This window comes from Cladophialophora yegresii (assembly GCF_000585515.1).
Source record: "Cladophialophora yegresii CBS 114405 chromosome Unknown aczIN-supercont1.6, whole genome shotgun sequence".
Taxonomy (NCBI): Eukaryota; Fungi; Ascomycota; class Eurotiomycetes; order Chaetothyriales; family Herpotrichiellaceae; genus Cladophialophora; species Cladophialophora yegresii.
Window position 1 is genome coordinate 524,347 of NW_006913050.1, and position 15,859 is coordinate 540,205.

The following is a 15,859-nucleotide window of genomic DNA, read 5'->3' on the forward strand; positions in this document are numbered from 1 at the left end:
TACAGCACACCAGTGAGTGAGTCTTTGGAAGAAGGGACGTGGCAAGATGCAGTTCACGACGGGCGCGAGGTTGATGTATACCCTGGCGGCTCTGCACAGTCAGATTGCGGTCACTGCAGCGCAAGCACGTAAGAGACTAGATCCTTACGGGGAAGCGCTTTGCTGACGACAGACAGTCTCGATAGACTCGAACGGCTGCTACTGGACGTCGACCGTGGTCTTTGGCAATATCACCAGCTCGAGCACTGTCCCGAACACGCTCAGCACTACCAGTGACGGGCGGTCGATATCGGCTATTCTCCAGTCGTCGACGACATCAAATCCCGACACCAGCGAATCAAGCGTTCCGACCACCAGCGGGCCGCCAATCATCACGACTACACCTACCGAGCCGGCGGCTTCTTCTTCCTCTACGAGCAACCTACAGACTGCTACTCCCGCAGCGACCTCCACGCTACCCCCAGCTCCTGTGTCGATCCCTTTCCGAATCACTGTCAGCGGCTTCAACGCCAGACTCCGAGCCCGCGCGCCCAGCTACATCTCTTTTAAGGGAGAAAATGCCTACCTCATCGCAGATGAAGAGCTGTCCGCGATCTTCGTGCTTACTTCCGACGGACAGCTTCGGACAGGCGACGCAACCGTCGGCACAGATGGCAGAACGGGATCATTGCCTCTGAGGCGGTTTCTGATGGCCACTCAGCCCAGTGATTACATCTGGTATTTCAATGACACGAGGCTGGTGTTTGGCGACAATCTCGCCTTCTCGGCACTCAGCGACGGGCAGATGTTGGTCACATTTCCTGGCAGTCAGCCGCCTATGGAAGCTGTTCAGCTTGGTCTGGAACCGGAGTTCGTGGTGACAGTGACAAGTTCGATTCTTTCCACGACCACGAGCCTTGCTAGCATGAGCCCAAGTTCCGGCGCAGGAGCAACGACAACTGCCACATATATGGAGACGAGCGTGTCGAGTCCGGTCACCGACGGGCCTATTCCTACTTCCCTTAGCACTTCTTCAAGCCCCGTAACCAGTCCCACGACAACACTGAGCGGATCATCTTCTTCACACATGACTCCAGACCGGCCTCTGACCTCGTCGACAACAGCGCACACCACTGCTGTTGTGATACCACAGTCGACTTCGATCGCAGCTAGCGTCGCGCCACCTTCGAACTCGCCATCGCCCAGCAATTCTCCTTCCAGTAACGCGCTCGTCTCAAGTTCAAGGGGCAGTACGACAACAGTACACTCTGGCGTACCCAGCTCGTTGTCTGCCACGCCAAGCACCACCACCGTTCCAGTCAATTCCATGACCCTCTTGTCCTCGACAACGACAAATGTGTTGAGCTCCAGCGCTATAGCTTCGTCTTTGGCTGCGTCGGCATCATCCACGATATCTCATTCATCAAGCACAACCGTCTCAAACGGCACACCGGCCTCCCTCTCCGCCACGTCGAGAACTGGTGCGTCAAGTTCTCCAGCGAGCTCCAGCACAAATAGAGTCACATCGGCGGTGTCCACCCAGCCTCAACCAACCTCGATCAGCTCCGCCTCCCCTTCATCTTCTCAGAGCACGAATGCCGTTTCGTCATCGAGCATCGCAAACCCCACTCCATCCGGCATCACGACCACAACCACAACAAGAAACCAGAGCAGCACCTCTTCATCCCCATCCACATCCACAACCACAACCTCGCCCTACCCCGCCAAACGCGGCCTGGCGTACCGCAACGTGACCACCCTGCAATACTACCCCCCTCCCTCACCCTACATCTCCTGGTCCTACAACTATTACTCTTTGCCAAATGCCTCTGACGACGTAGGACCCTACCCTTACCCCTTATCACCCTACCGCTTCATCCCACTCCTCTACAACGACGCCGACTCCCTAACCTCCATCTGGCCCGCCAACGTCAACTTCAGCATCGAGAATTACGGCACCGACGCCATCTTCGGCTTCAACGAGCCCGACGCCAATTTCAACGGCCAGTCCGCCAACATGCCCGTCGCGCAGTCCATCACGGGCTACGCGAACTTCATGCAACCGTTCGCCGGGCGCGTAAAGATCGGCGCCCCCGCCGTGACAAACACGGGCGGCGGGATCGCGTACCTTGAACAATTCCTCGGCAACGCCACCGCCACGCAGCACAACTTGACGCTGGATTTCATAAACATCCACTGGTACGCCAGCCCGTACAACATCGAGTATTTTCAACAGTTCGTCACGCAGGCACATAACCTCAGCGTGGTGTATAGTCCGAACATTACGTCGTCGTATGTGGATACAAAGGGTGGCGGTGTCTTGCCCGTGTGGATCACCGAGTTCGGCATGGACAAGGACAATTACGACGAGGCGACGAATGTGGCGTTCCTCAAGAATGCGACGAGTTGGATGGACGCGCAGGGGTGGGTGGAGCGGTATGCTTGGTTTGGAAACTTTCCGGGTGGCCTAACGAGTTATGGAGCCCCGACGACGAATATGTTGTTGAACACGGATGGGAGTGGGAGGGGTGCGTTGGGGGAGGTGTGGTATCGGTTTAATGGGACTAATTAACCTACCCACCTACCTAGGTAGCGCTGTTGCTGTGACTTTGGGTTGGGAGGGCAGAAAGGGGAGGCGTGCACGGGCTTCGCATCGCAAGGGAGTGGAGTGCGTGTGGAAGGATACCTGTGGTGTTGGTTCGTCTCGGCAGTAGACGTCGTTGTGTTCGCGATGTTTTGGCTCCGGAGATTCTCAATTTCTTGAGCAAAGGTGTGAAGGTCCTGTTCGAACTGATATCACGGGTGAAAGTATAGCTGTGGCGTGCTTCGTGTGTAGGAGTTATTGCGGTCTTCGGGTTTTGCATTTCCAGCATTGGCGTTGAGGTTCAGTTCGACACAACATTTGGCGTATATCGAAACCGTAACCGATATTCATTTCACATGATGTTCGATTCCATCACCCTTGTTGCTTTCTGTACGCTCTCTGCTTCTCTGGGACCTCTAGCGGATGGCTTGGGTTGAGATGGGGTGGAGGAGGAAATATCGGCTGTGGTTCAGGTGTAAAAGTAGTCGCATTCATCCTGAGTTCGGTGCGCTGGTGGTGAATTTCTTGACCAATCCCATAAATATCTTGTTCGAACATCGCATTTAACGTATTGGCCAAATTTTGATTGATACAAACTTCATGTGATGCTCACTTCGATCAGTCTATTTACTCTCTGTACTCTACCTGCTCTCTGGGACATTTATGTCGTTGAGCGCAACACACGCTCACAACACAAACCACGCTGGTTCGAAACGCTCAGCACCGCTCAAATACCCGATATAGCCCTTTCAAGTTCGCGACCTCAACAACACCTTTCAACATATCCTGCGTGGCCACTATTCTCGACCGGAAAGCCGGGAAGAGAACGTGTTCCAGTGAATATTCGATCTCTTTTCTTCTTCTCTCGATCGCTTCATTGTTGGGATCAGGCTCGCCGTCTTCGGCATCATCCTGGGTCTGTGCCTCGACGTCTGGCCGTACATCCTGAGCCGCCTGCGAGTCAGTCATCTCTTCGTCTTGCGCTTTTCCCTTGCCCTTGTCGGCTTCGTCTTTGTGAGGTGGCAGCATTTCTGGGACATAGAAACTGGCTAGCTCTCTCAGGAATGTTCGGAAGCAAGCTTCTTCTTCTGTCCAATCCACAAACGGTCCTAGTCTTAACAGAAAGGTCGGTAATTTCGCCATGCATGGCATGTAACCCTTTAACAGCAGCGGTATGGTTTCCAGGTGGCCGTCGTCCGCGATGTTGAGAGAAAAATACTCGGCAAGCATTTCTTTACTCTTCATCAGTTGCTTGTACACTTTGTCCACGATCTGGTCTTTGCTCAGTCCTGCACAAGAAGGATCTATTTCGAGTTGATACTCTGCCGCAATATTGAGCAACTCCCTTAGATGCGGAGCGGGTTGAAGTTGAACAAGCCCAAAATTGCCAAAATCGGTCAAGCCGACCTGATAAAAGAACTCGTTGGAGGTCATGCCATAATCGACAAGGTAGAGTCTCACGCCGGATTGAATGGCCGCGAGGCGTCTGGTGCTATCGACTACGCCGACGTACGTCAGCGAGGCAAAGACTTCGGTGAGACTGTTGTGCATCGATTCGCGAACTTCAGCGCGGAGCCTCTTGACTGAAGTGAGACGGATTTGGATTTGTTCGCGATCCGTGGTTGTGTACCAGATTCCATCTGTGGCGGGAGTGTCATCTTGAGATGTCGCTGTCGTCAAAGCTGGTGGCAGCATTGACGTGATCTTTCTCATCTTTGAATCGGTTCGGACGAGGTTATTTTCATAAGGCTTTTTGGTTGTCGATGGCCTTCTGGCAGTACTATCGTCCGTCGGAGGAGTGGCGTCCCCAGGAACTACTCGCTGATTCATGGGTGTCATTGGAGGAACGCCAGGCAAGAGCGTTTGTGTCTTGAAACTCCTGCTCGTGTCGACCTTGGCCAAGTTTTCTCGGATATTCGCGCAAACTAGCTCAACGATCTCATCTTCATTCAAGAAGTGGACTTCTCGTTTGGTCGGGTGTACGTTCACATCGACTCTGTTCGGCTCGACCTCGAGGCTGAGGTAGACGAATGGATGGCCGCCTTTAGGTAGAAACAACTGATATGTCTGCTCAATGGCCTTCTTGACCGTAGATGACTCGACTGATCGGTTATTGATGAACAGCAATAGCGTCGTTCTTTTGGCACTGTAATTGGCATTGGTAGCATGGCCAGATGCTCTGAAACCCCAGCGAGAATCGTCGGTGCTGAAACTCATAATTTCTTTGGCAACAGTTCCGCCATAGGCCTGCTTGATCCTATCGATCTTGGTGGCAGCAGCTGCTACGGAGAAGCCGGCGCCAGTTTCACCGTGCTTCTTTATTGAAAAGGCGACACCTTCACGGTGGACAGCATATCGCGTGATGACATCGAGGACTTTGGCATACTCTTCTGATGGAGACCGAAATGCTCGTCGCCGGTTTGGGATGTTGTAGAACAGGTCCTCGACTGTAATCTGCGTCCCAAGACGACCAGCGGCAGCTTTTGGTTCAGCCGACTGACCAGGCTTGGCCGGTATGAGCTTTCCGTCCTGGTAGTGGGCTTGCCACGCACAGCTAGAGTTGGCCGTCTTAGTAGTGACACGGAGGTGGGCAATGTGACTGATGCTGGCGAGAGCTTCTCCACGAAAGCCATAAGTGCCTATGGACATAAGATCTTCGAAATTCTTGAGCTTGGAAGTGGTGAATCTCTCGCACAGGATTGGCAAATCGTCTCTCTGAGTTGTTGTCAGACGCTGCATGGAGTTGGAAACAGAGAACAAACCTCGATACCGTGGCCGTTGTCGGTGATCTGCAACAGCTTGAGCCCGCCATCCTTGACCAGGATCTCAATTGAGGTTGAGCCCGCGTCAATGGAATTCTCAAGCAGTTCCTTGAGTGCATGCATCGGCGCGACGATGATTTCTCCCGCCGCGATCTTGTTGACGACATCCTGATCAAGAGCCTTGACAGAGGGTTAGCCATGTTCTCTGCCTTACCGTGAAGACGCGTCGACGTGCCTTGATGCGACGTGGAGCTTCAGGTGGCAAGCCTGCTTCTTCAGCAGTACGCTTCACGCCTCGAGGAGGCTCAGAGTCTACATCCATGGTGTCGGCCATGTTCACATCAGCCAGAAGCGGAAGTCTCCTAGAATGAAGTGAAGCAGAAATGAAGCAGGCAGCGATTGGCTTCGGGTTCGTGCTCGCGTAAAAGTTGCAGTTTGTGGGGCGAAGCCGCACCTCGCAGGTGGATTCGTCGATTCCATGCAACGTCACATGCTTCATGCTTCTTTCTGAAAGTCGAACTGACAGACACTCCAGACTGCATTCTGGCGTCTGGTCCTTGCCCTTGGTGTCCTGCGTTTGCATAAGAATATTTGCCGGCCTTCAACTTCGAGCACCGCCGACTGAAGCAGTCGGTGAGTTTGATGTGAATAAGACGCCAACCTTCCGATGGAGCAACGCCACCGGTAGCGACCACAGCAGCAGCTGAAGCCGAGCTGTCACCATGGCCATGAACTTTGTGACATTCAACCAGGACTACAGCCACCTGGCTGTAGGTACGCACTCACTCCCTACAGCCATCCCGCCGCCGGTGAGCTGATGTTGTACAGGCACCTCCCGAGGCTTTCGCATCTTCACCACCGATCCATTTGCGAAGACCTTCGATTCCCGAGATGCCGGCAACGTTGCGATCCTCGAGATGCTCTTCTCGACCTCTCTCGTCGCTCTCATCCTATCGCCGAGGAGGCTCCAGATCAAGAACACCAAAAGGGACCTGATAATATGCGAACTCACCTTCCCCAACGCCGTGCTGTCGGTGAGGTTAAACAGGAAGAGACTGGTGATTGTGCTGGAAGATCAGATCTACCTCTACGACATACAGACCATGAAACTGTTATACACCATCGAGACTTCTCCCAATCCTGCTGCCATCTGCGCACTGTCACCGTCTCAAGACAATTGCTATCTGGCATACCCGCTTCCGCAAAAGGCTGTGGCCTCGTCGTTTGCCCCGCCGTCCCACGCACCACCCAACAGTACACATATTCCTCCCACGACCGGCGAAGTCCTGATCTTTGACGCTATCAAGCTAGAAGCTGTCAATGTGGTAGAAGCGCACAAGTCACCCCTATCATGCGTGGCCTTCAACAACGAAGGGACCCTGCTGGCGACAGCCTCGGACAAGGGTACCATCATTCGAGTTTTCTCGGTCCCAGACGCACACAAGCTGTACCAATTTAGGAGAGGGTCCATGCCTTCAAGGATATTCAGCATGGCCTTCAATATCACGTCCACTCTGTTATGTGTCTCATCGGCAACCGAGACCGTCCACATATTCAAGCTTGGACCTCCGTCCAATAGATTACCAGAAGATGGCCATGAACCAGCTTCACCCAGCAAAGCCAGCAGTGCATCTACCAGAAGGCTCAGTCAAAGTAGCGACATGCTGATCGACCAACCGGGTGATGAAGAGGACGGAGTCGAGTCCCCTACAGCTCTGGCGCATCGAAAGCCAAATGGGACCTTCATGGGCTTGTTGCGGAGGACGTCTCAGCACGTAGGCATCAATCTGGCCTCCACAGTCGGCGGATACCTTCCAAAGGGTGTCGCCGAGATGTGGGAGCCCTCGAGAGATTTCGCATGGATACGACTCCCCAAGTCGAGCTCAGGTGCGTCCCCTAGCCAACTACGCAGTGTGGTCGCCATGAGTGCAAACTCGCCGCAAGTCATGGTTGTCACCAACGAAGGCAACTTCTACGTCTTCACCATCGATTTGGCGACAGGGGGCGAAGGGACTCTGACCAAGCAGTATTCGTGAGTTTTCCCGGATGTTCGGCTGCTGTCATCAAACTGACACTGTGCAGAGTACTTGACATCAACGACAAGATGGGCGCTTCCGGGATGGAGTTTTAGTGCAGCGAAATCGTCCGTCGGTGCAGTTGATCTTGCAGAGTGTGCGATTCAGGCCACGTTCGACTTTTTTTACAGATTGATTTAGCGTCGGCGTTGAGGCCATGGCTGGTCTGGTCAAGTACTGAATGTCAGCGACCATTCTATAGAGTACATCTATATCCATGTTTGCGTATATCAGGTGAACGAGCCTTGTTGCAACGGCTGAGTCTAACAACAGGGGACCGAGCATCTCCGCTATGGCATGCATCTTGAATTTGTGATCGACGGTAATGTACTCTGTAGGGCGTATGTTATTGCGCCCCTCAAGAATAATGTAAGCGACGTTGAGAAGCGAATGAATCGTCACTCCGCTCTCTGGTGGCCTACACTGCAGACCATTTCCCATTCAGCCATCACCAAGCTCCTATGTCATAGAAATCGAAGGATCGACCCGTGAAAGGCCTTTGAAAACCAATTGTCCTTCCTCCATTCACTCGTCCCCTTACACCCTCTCCCTCTCTGCGTCTGCTGCGTTTGCCGTCCCTCTCGCTCCGATATCTTCTGGGCCAGCACACGCAAGGCCTGAACACCCAAGTCAATCGCATGAAACCTTGCTTAAAAACCTTATATTCGAGTCTTGAGCGAGAAGAGACCACCTGCTTGAACCTGACTCCGAACCCCCAACGCTGCTTGCTTGTACGTTCAACTCAAGAGTCAAGTCTGACCTCGCTTACTTTCGCTATCGACCGACCTGTGAAGAAAGCTGAAAACTCCATTTCCCTTCGTGGACAGCCCCTTGAAGGGCTTGGTCGCCTCTCGGCTTCCCGGCGAACACAAGCCGACGTCTGTGCCACACTGCCCGCCGTGGCTATTGAGGACAAGAGACGTGCCTGTCATTTTTTTGAGGCTTGGTGGTATGGAATATTTGGAGTGCTGAAACGACGTTTATCGTCGAGTTGCGCTGGCGACGACGGCGTACACGGCGGAGGGAGAGACAGCATGGGAAGGACATCTGGGCTGCTGTTCTCAATTTTCTCATTATTGCAGAAGGCTCAGTTAGAAACCTCCATCCCGCATTTCGCATTTGACTTCGATCTCTAATATGGGTACCTGGTACTGAAGCTGTAGCACTCATTGTGCTGACCGTCTCAGCCACGTTTACATCGCAACCTCACCTCACTTCATCCAACTTTCCTCACTCCTCCCTCCTCCCTCCTCACTCCTCATCTTTATCCCCCATCTTCGCCCTTTTCGCTCTCCACAAATAATACTCCCCCGCGGTCATGACCTCGTACTTGGCGGGCCGTTCTTCACCCACACAACTCGGGATCGGCACCATCGGCATACGCCTATCCAACCCATAAACTAACGGGATACTATATCTTTCGCCCCCAGACTTGTTGATGACCCTGCGCACCGTGCTGACAAAGTACTCGTTCGTCTGCCTCATGAAGCAGTCCGCGATATTGACCACGAACGAGTTGGGGACGGGCTTCGCGCGGATCCACCGCCCGGATTTACTCAGCACCTCCAACCCGCCGTACATGTCCTGGTTGACGATGGTGAAGCATTCAAAGTCCGTGTGTGCGCCGATGCCGTTCTGGTCGTCCACGGACGCCGCCTGTTCTGGGTAATGCAGGATGCGCATGCCGGCTTCGGGCCGCTGGGTCCTTTCGTCAAAGTACGTCTCCGGGAGGTGGAGGGCGAGCGCGAAGATCTGGGTCATTTTCCGCGCGAACTGGAGCATGGGCGTGTGGTATGCGTAGAGACCTTCCTTGAAGCCGGGCAGGGTCCCTAGGCCATCTTGAGACGTCCTCGTCGGTGGCTGGGTTCAGGGGGTCTTGGGCGGCAGAGTATGCGAAGTTGAAGGCTTCGCTGAGGTCTGTTGCCACATGGAAAATCAGCATAGATATACATATACACAGACGCATGAGCTTGTGGTGGGCAGGACGAGTCGACGGCATTGCCACGCACCGTTGTGCTTTCTGCTGGCTTTGTTGTAACTCGCCATGGCGTGGTAGCCTACGTTCTCCTTGGGCACGAGGTCGTGTCGACCACCAACTTCTTTTCCATGGGGAGTTTGAAGAAGCGTTTGGCTTGCTCGAAGACCCCGTCTGTTAGTTTCACGTCGAAGCCCTGCATGCCCATGAGTTAGCAGCCAGCTCGCCCATACCATTATATTCACACACATTGGACGGAACTCACGTGGTTGATCACGTAGAAGAACCCAATGCGATGGGCAGCCTCGCGGACCTTGTCCGCCACGGCTTGTCGGTCTTTTAACTTGTCGCTGTAGATGCCCGCCACGTCGATGATGGGGATCTCGTCGGCATCGACGGCTTCGTTGGACTCGACGTGCAGAGTTTGGCCCCTGACAAACCAAAGCGACTTCAACCGTTTCGCCGAAACACCAGGGGGGCAGGTTCCGGGCCAGATATACTCCACGGTCATCATGGGAGCGGTTGTGACCCTCATGGGCACATTAAGAATCTCTGCCGCACAGAAGATCTATGGCGAATCGATCTGGTCTCCCGCTGAACTGGCGATCCGCTGGATGCAGGACGGCTACAAAGCCAAGTCTCGTGCAGGAGCCTTCTTCGCCGGATTGGGGTTCTTCATCTCCCAGCTCAGCATCAACACAGTCGACAACGCTTGGCCAGGAGGATTCGATCTAGCCGCATTGTTTCCTCGGTGGATCAACATCCGTCGTGGTGCCGTCATCACATTCGTGCTCGGTATCGCGATCAACCCGTGGCAACTGGCTGATACCGCCAACACTTTCATCAATGTGCTGGACGGGTATAGCGTCTTCCTGGGTCCAATGACGGGCATGACGGTGTGCGACTTCTGGGTCGTTCGTGCCAGGAAGCTGAAGCTCTCCGGTTTGTACGTCCCGCACAAGTCGTCCATCTACTGGTACAACCACGGGTTCAACTGGCGGGCGTATGTTTCGTGGCTTATCGGCATGGCGCCCGCATTGCCTGGCTTCATCAACGCAGTCAACCCGTCAATCAAAGTCCCCAAGGGTGCACAGGAGATTTTCTATCTCGCATATATTGAGGGCTTTGCCTTGGCGTTTGTCGTTCACTATGTGTTGAATTGGATGTTCCCTGTGCCGGGGCTGGGAGAGATCGATGACGAGGACATATTTGCAACTTTCACCGTGGAGGAGGCCCGCAAGTTGGGCGTATTGCCGCACCCACGGCGGTTGGATGGCATTGAGGTTGCATGAAGGAGTGGTCTCACCGGCGGAGGATGTCAGCGAGACAAAGGTGGTCGTCGTTGGGGAGAAGTAATAATCAACTGAAGCTGGAACCTCGAAGCATTAGAGCTCATGGGCTACTTCCGTCGAAGCCGCCACGTAGTTCTACGTGCTTTCCGTGTGGGATGACCGCCCTGTCCAGTAGGTGCATATGGGAAAAAAGGCGACAAGCACCCCATGGTGCGGTCTCTTGTCCTTCAGTCTGTAAGCCCCAGAGTTAGGCGCAGAGATTTCCGCCGTTGATCACCGTAGCTCTAGTGGGATAGACGCCCACGACCGACACAAAGCTCTGAGGGTGTCCAGGAGGTTCGTGGAGCCTTAGTGACCGCTCAGCGATGAGATACCCGGCGCCGCATCTCTTCCTCATACTCGCGCAGCAGTACGTAATGGCAATGGCTACCAGCTGCTGTTGCCCGAAGTCAAGTTTACTGTAGAGGCGCCAGGGCTCAGGCTTGGTCCAGAAACCCTGATTAGAGGATAACGTGATCTCGCGGTAATTTCGCGTCACCTCACAGCCCTCTTACTCTTGACACTGAAGCAACCGGATACGCTTGCGCTTGATGTTCGTGGCTTGAAACGGGTCACTCTTTCCAAGCTACTCCCAACTGTGTATGTTCCTGAGTCCTGAAGCCCCCAAACTCCTAAGCTCTGAACGTGTGAAATAGTGCTCAACGCTGAGTGCCGGCCGCCCTTGCTCACTTACACAACACACCCATAATGTACATAGTAGGTGATACCTACCCGCGTCGACCACCCTAACGTCAGTGCGTTGGTGTCCAAGATGCTTGCAACAAATCCACCGGTCAACCGGCCTTCTTCTACCAAGACATCCAGCTCAAGGTGGCGTTTCCGTTGCTGACGCATCCGTCATTTCCCTCTCCGTGGACGGCTTAGTAGCAGTACCCAGATCTGCTCGAGGTAGGGCAGCAGCGTCCGGCACATGATCCAAGCTCCCTTGCTCCACAGGTTCTTCCTTCACCGTGTCAGTTGGTGTATGCTTGGTCTCGATCTCAGCATCAGGTTGTGCCTGGGTGTCCGGCTCCGCTGCTGATTCGGATTCCAGACCGACAGCTCGCTTGAAAATCGTTTCAGCACTATCGATGATCTCGATCACTGCCCGCCGCATCATGCGCTGATCGCGGGGGAGCATCTCGTTGCTCCTGCCCTGCTCTTGGCCAACGACGACGCCGGTGTAGTCTCTCTCAATGGCCATAAGCACGACATCCACCTTGCCGAGAAGGATTGATTTTACGTCTTTGAGCATCTGGTCAAGGAGTTCGCGGACGTGTTCCACAGCATCATTGAACATTGTCGACTTCTCCTGCTCGACATGGCGGTCCATGTAGCCCTTCATTCTGACGAACTGGCCGGGTCCGCTCTCTGCGGTGCACAGATCATAGACCGGCAGCATGTGCTCACGAACCCGTGGCTCGAATTCGCGGTTGATGTTCCGCTGCCTCTCAGACATTAGGTTGCGTGCTTCGCTGATTGCATCTTTCAGGGTCTCCTTATACACGGCGATCTGGTGCTTGAGCATCTGAAAGGAAGCGATCGAAGCCCCGTTACGGATGGCTCGCCGCTCAACTTCGTCGTGGAAGGTTGTCAAGATCTGGCCGGCGTTCGTCGGTAGTGAGTTGAGAATGCCAGGCAGCCTGCGAGCAAAGACTGACTCCCAAGGCCCCGCGAGATGACGAATGACGGGTTCGGTCAGCTGCTCGTTGAAATTGTTGGTGGCCCAAGCACTGCTAAACACTCCGTCGCGCCGCACGACAGCCTTGTACGTGGCCCAATAAAGCCCTCCCGCCGCCCGGTTTTCGCGATTGACGGGGGAGCTGGGATGCTGTTAGCTCCCATACCAGATTCGGAGTCAACGGAAGGTTGGCGCATTCTGGGAGGTCGAGCAAGGATTTGGATTGTACTCACGCCCATTTGTAAACAGTATCGCTCGCTTCGGATCGAGCGGCTCCAGTGGCGGTTGGATAGGCGTCATACACCTTGTCTTGTAACTCTTCCTCGATTCCACTGACAATGGCCGTAACAGCTTTCTCAAGGGCCTGGCGCAAAGTTAGAATAGGCACGGTGTATGACAAGGTAACCAGAAAAGTGGATGAGACAACAGTCAGAATGAGGTTACTCACAGAGTCGAGTTTGGCAAGTCTTTCTTTGAGGATTTCAGCTTCCCTCTTGATTTGACCTTCCGTAAGGTTCGTGCCCGTACTCTCATTCGATGCCCAAAGACGGAGAGAATTCAAAAGCTGAAACATGCCAGTTAGGAACTTGCGGCACACCGTCACGCGACTCGCTGTTGTCAATTGGATACAGTGAGCTTGGAGTGCCGGCATCTCGGTCTCGTCGATGTGGTTGAAGCCCGGCGGGGACTTGTCCTTCTGCAGGCGGCCTCTCAACTTCTGGTAGGCTCGAGAAGACACGCAGAAGACTGGCAACTTGCGGGCGACCTCGTCGTAGTTGCGACGGTCGACCTGGATTGTCAGCAGTGAGTACGAGTATGGACACCTATGGTGGGTCAAGGACTTACCTCCGGATCGAAATTGGCAGCGTCCTCCTCTTCGGCAATTTCCTGGTCAAGTTCGCGGATTCCTGCGGCGTAGTCCTGTCGGATCGCAGCTCGCGAGTACTCATTGCGCCCTGAGATACACTTGGCAGACAGCGTACCATCGATGTCCTCAGATTCTTTCTCAATCTCGTTAATCTGGTCTTCCAGCTTCTGGATTTCTTGGTCGATCCGGATCTTCTCGCGGCGGCCTTCCTTGCGAGTGCCACGAAGGTCTGCAATTTTCATTGCAATTTCATCTTCTTGAAGAGGCTCGCCGGGATCCTCGCCAGTGACGGAAGATGCGTCATCGGATCCTGCCTCGCTGCTTGTACTGTCTCCATCGTCGATGAAGTCGTCGTCTGAGTCCGCTTCCTTGTAATTTGGTCTCTTCTTCTTTTTTGACGGCCCACAGTCATCCTCGCGCTTGCGCTTCTGTGACTTTGATCCTGGTTTGAACACAGTTTTGCCATCATTGAAGTCCTGCTGCAACGCTTCCCAAAGTTCAAGATCTTCCTCGGCCGCTTCCATGGCAGCGTTAATGTCGAGCTTGGTGTCTTTGAGATCACTGATCTGTCTCTTCAGATGGTTCTTCCTCTTCCGCAACTCTTCCGACTTCTCCCACATCGGTGTAAACTCGTCGTCGAGCCCTAACGAGTCCTGTGCCTCGGTGATCGAAATGTCGTCGGTCTTGCTGCAGATAAACGTAACTGAGTCGAAGCCGCCGTCCATCTTCAGTTGGCGCTTAAAAGTGTCGCCAAGGAGGGTCTTTGCAGACTTGTCATCAACTGCTCTTGTGATGGGCGCCACGATCCAAAGCCCAGTACATTGTTTCATGTAGCCTTGTGCGACAGCTGCGCGAGCCTGATTGCTATCGTGGACACCAGGGAGATCGACGATGACCGCACCGGTAGCCAGGGCGGGAGCTTTGACATACAGTCTCACCACTCGAATCAATGGCCAAAATTCCATCTCACGAGGCTTGCTGTCCTTCTTGCTCACTTTCTCCTTCATCCCTTGCGTCTTTTCTTTGCTGTCAACATAGCGTTGTAACTTTTTGTAGAACATTGCTGGGTCGTCGGATTCAATGTCGCGCGTGGTGCCTAGGCATGCAACATTGTCATGCTGCATTAGTCTCTCAATCGTGCTGTTTTCCATGTCGTCTTTGGTCATCCTCGGGTAGACTGCCTTGATCTGGGCATATGCAATACCGCTTTCCGAATCTTCGTTGGTACATTCACGAGAAACCTGACCCGAGTTATCGAGAAGATCTTGGAACAGGATCTTCAGCATCTTGTGCCAGTCGTCGCGAGAAATAAACTCGACCTCTGCTCTGTAAGGTGCACCCTCCTGATGATTGTAGCTGATCTCAGTAACGACGGCGGTACAGGCTCGCATACAATTTGTGGGCACCAGACGTTCTTCATCGAGCATCGCATTGATGACTGAGCTCTTCCCGGCCCCAGTTGCACCGACCACGCCGATCACTGTCTTCGACCGAGTGGCCTGCTTCTGAACAGTGTCGATGGCTTGAAGCCATTGAGTGGTGTCCTGACTCGGCTGTTCTTGCAGGGCACTCTGGATGCTGCCGAGCAACGCCACACCTTCCTCGACACTCTTTTCGAGCTGCTCGGGAGTGCGGCCATCGAAAAGTTCAGCCATGCTCAGCCGAGTTGCAGCAGCATTGGCGGAAGCGGGCACATCTTCAAGCGCGGCGTGAAAATCGATTTCAGTGGCTGGGCCGTCGAAGCGAGGGATTTTGTCGTCGTCAAGTTGGGGACTTGGAGAAGACTTCTGCTCTGACTTGATGCCTGTGGCAAGAGTGTCCGCTTGACTTGGCGGAACTGGACTGGATGGCCCCTGAGGCTGGGTAATAGCACCTCTCTGTACTGCAGCATAAACGTGGGGCCGCACGTCGTCGGCCCATCTCTTTCTTTGATTGGGTTTCATCACCGTCCATATGGCCAGAGAATTCTCAATCTGTCTGTTGCGGGTGTCAAAATCGTGGTGACGATGGCAAGGGCTTGCAACTTCCGTGGCCCAGGAGTTCCCGCAATAAAAAGACCAGAACGCCCAATGCTCTGCATATCGATCCTCAGGCGAAGCGGAGCGCAATGTGGCTGCGATTTTGGCTGCTCTTTCAATGAAGTAAGTCTTCTGCCCTTGATCCAATCCCAGCCACTCCTCCTTGATCGCTTCATCAGTGGCGGAGAGCTCGTCCGTATGCATCAATACTGTCGGGCCGAAACTGGCAGCTATTCTTACGATCTCCATGCGCTCGAACAAAAAATCCTCCCACGCAGTTCGTTCGGCGGGACCCAGAGTGTCCGGCGCCGAAAGAGGATGCGGCCAAGCACCAAGGCTAGGAGGAGGACAGGCAGGTTCAGGCTTGGACGGACTGCGTGCATTCCATCCTTGAGGATGCTGAAGTGGGCGCGGCTGGGACTCTTTGCTGTGGACTTCATTGTTGAACTTGCTCGACGTCTGCGCCTTGACTAGTGAACGATTAATACCATTTGCAACCTCACTCAAAGGCGAGCGTGCGGCAGTCAAGTATTTGCGTTTGTCGAGGTCCTTCACTGTGACAGCTTCGAGAGCGACGAAGTTATTC

At 54.0% G+C, this 15,859-nt stretch overlaps 7 protein-coding genes across 7 annotated transcripts; 3 read left to right on the plus strand and 4 right to left on the minus strand.

The window, feature by feature from the left end:
- Positions 1-46: 46 nt before the first annotated feature.
- On the plus strand, positions 47-2,551 carry A1O7_08188 (uncharacterized protein; the record flags this gene model as incomplete). The annotated part of the gene is made up of 2 exons (XM_007762182.1): positions 47-128; positions 177-2,551. The coding sequence occupies 2 exons, from the start codon at positions 47-49 to the stop codon at positions 2,549-2,551; spliced, it is 2,457 nt and encodes an 818-aa protein (XP_007760372.1).
- Positions 2,552-3,280: 729 nt separating this feature from the next.
- A1O7_08189 (DNA mismatch repair protein MLH1) lies at positions 3,281-5,659 on the minus strand (the record flags this gene model as incomplete). The annotated part of the gene is made up of 3 exons (XM_007762183.1): positions 3,281-5,278; positions 5,326-5,505; positions 5,549-5,659. 3 exons carry the CDS (start codon positions 5,657-5,659, stop codon positions 3,281-3,283), a joined length of 2,289 nt encoding a protein of 762 aa, XP_007760373.1.
- A 388-nt stretch (positions 5,660-6,047) lies between these two features.
- On the plus strand, positions 6,048-7,361 carry A1O7_08190 (autophagy-like protein 18; the record flags this gene model as incomplete). The annotated part of the gene is made up of 2 exons (XM_007762184.1): positions 6,048-6,099; positions 6,154-7,361. 2 exons carry the CDS (start codon positions 6,048-6,050, stop codon positions 7,359-7,361), a joined length of 1,260 nt encoding a protein of 419 aa, XP_007760374.1.
- Positions 7,362-8,651: 1,290 nt separating this feature from the next.
- A1O7_08191 (uncharacterized protein) lies at positions 8,652-9,446 on the minus strand (the record flags this gene model as incomplete). Its single annotated transcript, XM_007762185.1, has 2 exons — positions 8,652-9,229; positions 9,410-9,446. 2 exons carry the CDS (start codon positions 9,444-9,446, stop codon positions 8,652-8,654), a joined length of 615 nt encoding a protein of 204 aa, XP_007760375.1.
- An 11-nt stretch (positions 9,447-9,457) lies between these two features.
- A1O7_08192 (uncharacterized protein) lies at positions 9,458-9,886 on the minus strand (the record flags this gene model as incomplete). Its single annotated transcript, XM_007762186.1, has 2 exons — positions 9,458-9,571; positions 9,641-9,886. The coding sequence occupies 2 exons, from the start codon at positions 9,884-9,886 to the stop codon at positions 9,458-9,460; spliced, it is 360 nt and encodes a 119-aa protein (XP_007760376.1).
- Position 9,887: 1 nt separating this feature from the next.
- A1O7_08193 (uncharacterized protein) lies at positions 9,888-10,667 on the plus strand (the record flags this gene model as incomplete). The annotated part of the gene is made up of 1 exon (XM_007762187.1): positions 9,888-10,667. The coding sequence occupies one exon, from the start codon at positions 9,888-9,890 to the stop codon at positions 10,665-10,667; it is 780 nt and encodes a 259-aa protein (XP_007760377.1).
- An 865-nt stretch (positions 10,668-11,532) lies between these two features.
- On the minus strand, positions 11,533-14,910 carry A1O7_08194 (uncharacterized protein; the record flags this gene model as incomplete). Its single annotated transcript, XM_007762188.1, has 4 exons — positions 11,533-12,529; positions 12,621-12,751; positions 12,836-13,177; positions 13,234-14,910. The coding sequence occupies 4 exons, from the start codon at positions 14,908-14,910 to the stop codon at positions 11,533-11,535; spliced, it is 3,147 nt and encodes a 1,048-aa protein (XP_007760378.1).
- Between the last annotated feature and the right edge of the window lie 949 nt (positions 14,911-15,859).